The sequence below is a fragment of the Drosophila tropicalis genome, unplaced genomic scaffold (assembly GCF_018151085.1).
Source record: "Drosophila tropicalis isolate 14030-0801.00 unplaced genomic scaffold, ASM1815108v1 contig_867, whole genome shotgun sequence".
In the NCBI taxonomy this organism is placed as follows: Eukaryota; Metazoa; Arthropoda; class Insecta; order Diptera; family Drosophilidae; genus Drosophila; species Drosophila tropicalis.
Window position 1 is genome coordinate 1764522 of NW_027173362.1, and position 3520 is coordinate 1768041.

Here is a 3520-nt window from a genome sequence, read left to right on the forward strand (position 1 = left end):
ATAGATAAAAAAAAAAAGTTGCATTTAAAGCCGACAGAAGAGTAGAAACAATATTGTGAATTTTCATCAAATCAAATGTGGACAGATTGTCCTTTTCTGCTCCTTGTTTTGTGTTATTCGATAGACTCTTCATCCACTGGAATGAACTTCAGTTTGTATGCAGCTGGTGCCAGAGTTATGCCACATTCGCCATCCATATTCATATCAGCATAATCGTCGATCATTTCTAGTTGAAATTTTCTCAGAATACGTCCGGCGAATAGGGTTAACATCATGCGAGCCAATTCATCGCCTGGACACATACGTTTGCCATTCTGAAATGGTATGAATTGGGCAGGAGCCACATATTCGTCCTCATCGTTGAGGAAACGATTCGGACGAAACTCTTCGGGCTGTGGCCAGTGTTCGGGATTCATGTGAATGGCCCATTGTAGAGAGACAATCATACTGCCTTTCTGAATGCGATAGCCGGCAATGTTAATGTCCTTTTCAGTGCCATGCGGTATGCCCAAGGGCACAACACTTCGTATCCTTTGCACCTCCGATATGCAGGCGCGCAGATATGTCAATGGTTCCAGCTCCTCCAGACTAGGTGTTGAGCTCAGATGCTTTAGATGAGATCGCAACTGGCGCTGTATATTCGGATTGCATGCCATGTAGAGCAGGAACCAACGCAATGTGGCCAATGCCGTGTCGACACCGGCCCCAAAAAGATCAGCCAAAAGATGACGCAATTGCTCCTGACAATACAGCTCCGAGTGCGGTTGGCGTTCGCGTAGAAAATGCTCAAGGATACTTCGCGGCGGCTGTCCCGCATTCTCCTTCATCCGCTCCTCGCACTCGTTCACAATGCGATCGTAAATGTCGTGTGTCTTTGACTTGCCATCGAGCAGAAATTTAATGTTCTTCTTATTGAACGACAAATGCCTCAGCCAGGGCACAAAATTGACCATGCCAGAGACGCCAATCAGCTTGACACCTTCCTCCTGCAATTGCTGCAAATACAACCAGTTCGTGTCGTCGCGTTCGTATTTCAAACCGAATACCAAATCATTGATTATGTTGCCTAGTGTATGCTGTAGAGCAGGCAACGGATCAAATTCCACTTCCGTCTCCAACTGGCGGGCATATAACTAAGCCAAAAAGACAATAACAACAAAAACACAGAAAATCAAAACCAAAAGAAAAGAAAACAAACGAGAATTGAAACAAAAAATTCAACAAAATTCCAAGATCAGTGTCTCGAACAGAGTCGGAGATGGAGATAGAGAGTAAGAGTGGATCTCTTTCCAGAGAGAACAAATTAGCAAATTTTTAAATTTATGCGGCGGCGGCGGCGGCGTCAACGGCAGCGACGGCCACGACGACGACGACGACGGCGGCAACATCGTCCAGACATTAACGACAAAACAGAAAGTGAATGTCCCAGACACACAGCAACAGCAACGCCAGACAACAGAAAACCGAACAACAACAGCAACAGCAGGCAAACACAGTCACAGAGTTACAGTGGAGCAAAAACAAAGAAAATACATTTCTTACCAAATTTGCTTCTCACTAGAAACGAAAAGGGATTAGAATTTGCTTTGCATTTTCTTTAAAGTGTTAATGGAAGACTTCCTCTCCATCCCTCCTCTATCTTTGCTTAGTTACATACATGTATGTATGTGCACACATGCAGCCCACTGTAGCTATGCCGACAGCTCCTTTTGAAGAACCTTCGCTTTCTGGATTCTTGGAATTTTGTTGGTCACTCTGAGATGCTCACTCACCTGCACACACTCATCGACACCGAGTCCGATACGCTGCTCCAGTTGCTTACGCATCTCGCTGGGACGTCGACTCATGCCCAAAGCCTTTAGCCAATCAATGATCTGACGCCGTTGATGCTTCCATATAGCGCCAGCAGCACAAATGATCCCTAGGGTAGGCTAGTGTAAGAGCAGTGAGTCATCCACGTGAATTGTACTTACCATATCCGCCCATAATGCCGTGTGTTAAGTAGAGTGGAGCTCGTGCCGTCAATTCCTCGTGGCGGAAAAACTCACGCACGAGTTGGGCATCCGAAAGGACAACTGTCTGAATGCCACCCATGCGTAATTGAAAAATTCCATTTTCATAGTATTCAGCTAGCTTTTGTAGGCTCTTATGTGGTTGCTTGGCATTGAGGAAGGGCAAATATCCTAAAAGGGGTATACCCCAAGGTCCTGGTGGTCTTTTACCCAGAATATTATCATGCTGATGCTCGCAAATCCACATAATTAGAATTAAAAGTAAGCCAGGACCAAGCAAGAGGCTCAAACTATAATTGAACCAAGAACTTTCCATGGACTCAAGTGACTCCATTATCCACTTTTATCTGTGTATCTCTTTGTGTTTCGTCCTCTTCCTCTCCCGCCTCTCTCTCTCCCTTACTTGGTCTTTGAGTTTTTATTTTCGTTTGTCTGACCACCTTCAACTGGAAATCGTCGACGTCCGTTCGGCTGCAATGCTCATCACTTACTACTGGGAATTTCCTTTTTAGAATTTGATTTCACAGCAGTTTTTGGTTACAATGCCGCAGTAGCAGCAGCAGCAACAACAACAACAACAAAAGCAGTAAACAATTTCACATGGTCTCAAAATACTTAAATCAAATGCACATATCAATTTTTGGTCTACCACAACAAATTTACATACGACAGAGATCCATGATGATAAAATGGAACAAATTAACATTTCTCTTGTTTCTTTCCTATTTCCGTTTTTTTTTTTTTTATTTTTTAGCTCGCTTGGCAACTCTGAATCAAATTTAAGTGCACCTTTGGCAATCATGTTCATCCAACAGTTCTCTTCAGCTACTTTATCCCCCAACACCTAGTACAGATATCCTCCAGGACATTTGACTCATTGACAAACATCATACCAAAGCCAATGTACTCCGTTTAGCATCTCAGAGGGTAAAATTTCTCAAAATTAGATTCTTTTCGGAAAGAAAAGAACTTAAGAAAATACTTCTTTTTTCTTTTTGTTTTTATTGATAAATTTCAATCTTTAGATTGATGACTTCATAAGCAAAAATTGTCTATACTAATTCTGTGTGTGTGTGTGTGTGTGTGAATCGGCAGGTGTCGAAACAATGTGTGGCGCGCAATTTAAATTAGAATGTTGCCACATTCATTAAGAAAAACCCAAAAAAAAAAAAAACAGAAAAAAAGAAAACAAAAACAAAAAACGCTCAAATAAAAATGTCAGAACAAGTTGAGACGGCAATTTGTCAACCGGCAACCGGCTAGACACGCGGCCGGACCAAACCGAACTCAGTTGAGCCGGCTACCTCCACTTTACATTCGAAATGCATTTTTTTTAACAACAACAACAGCAACAACAACAACAAGTAGCAACGAAAAAAAATCCCCCAACGATAAAATTTCCGCGAGCTTTTGAATTTGTTTTTTTTTTTTTTTTGTTGTTGTAATTTTATTTTTTTCATTTTTTGATTAGGCGGACAGTGTGTCCATGTCCATGGATTCGTTCATGC

General features: G+C 42.2%; 1 protein-coding gene across 1 annotated transcript; it reads right to left on the reverse strand.

Annotated features, from left to right (window-relative positions):
* phtm (phantom) lies at positions 1-2583 on the reverse strand. Its single transcript, XM_068298322.1, has 3 exons — positions 1974-2583; positions 1773-1921; positions 1-1133 (listed from the first exon to the last, which is right to left on the reverse strand). Exons 1-3 carry the CDS (start codon positions 2344-2346, stop codon positions 114-116), a joined length of 1542 nt encoding a protein of 513 aa, XP_068154423.1. The 5' UTR covers positions 2347-2583; the 3' UTR covers positions 1-113.
* Positions 2584-3520: the final 937 nt, after the last annotated feature.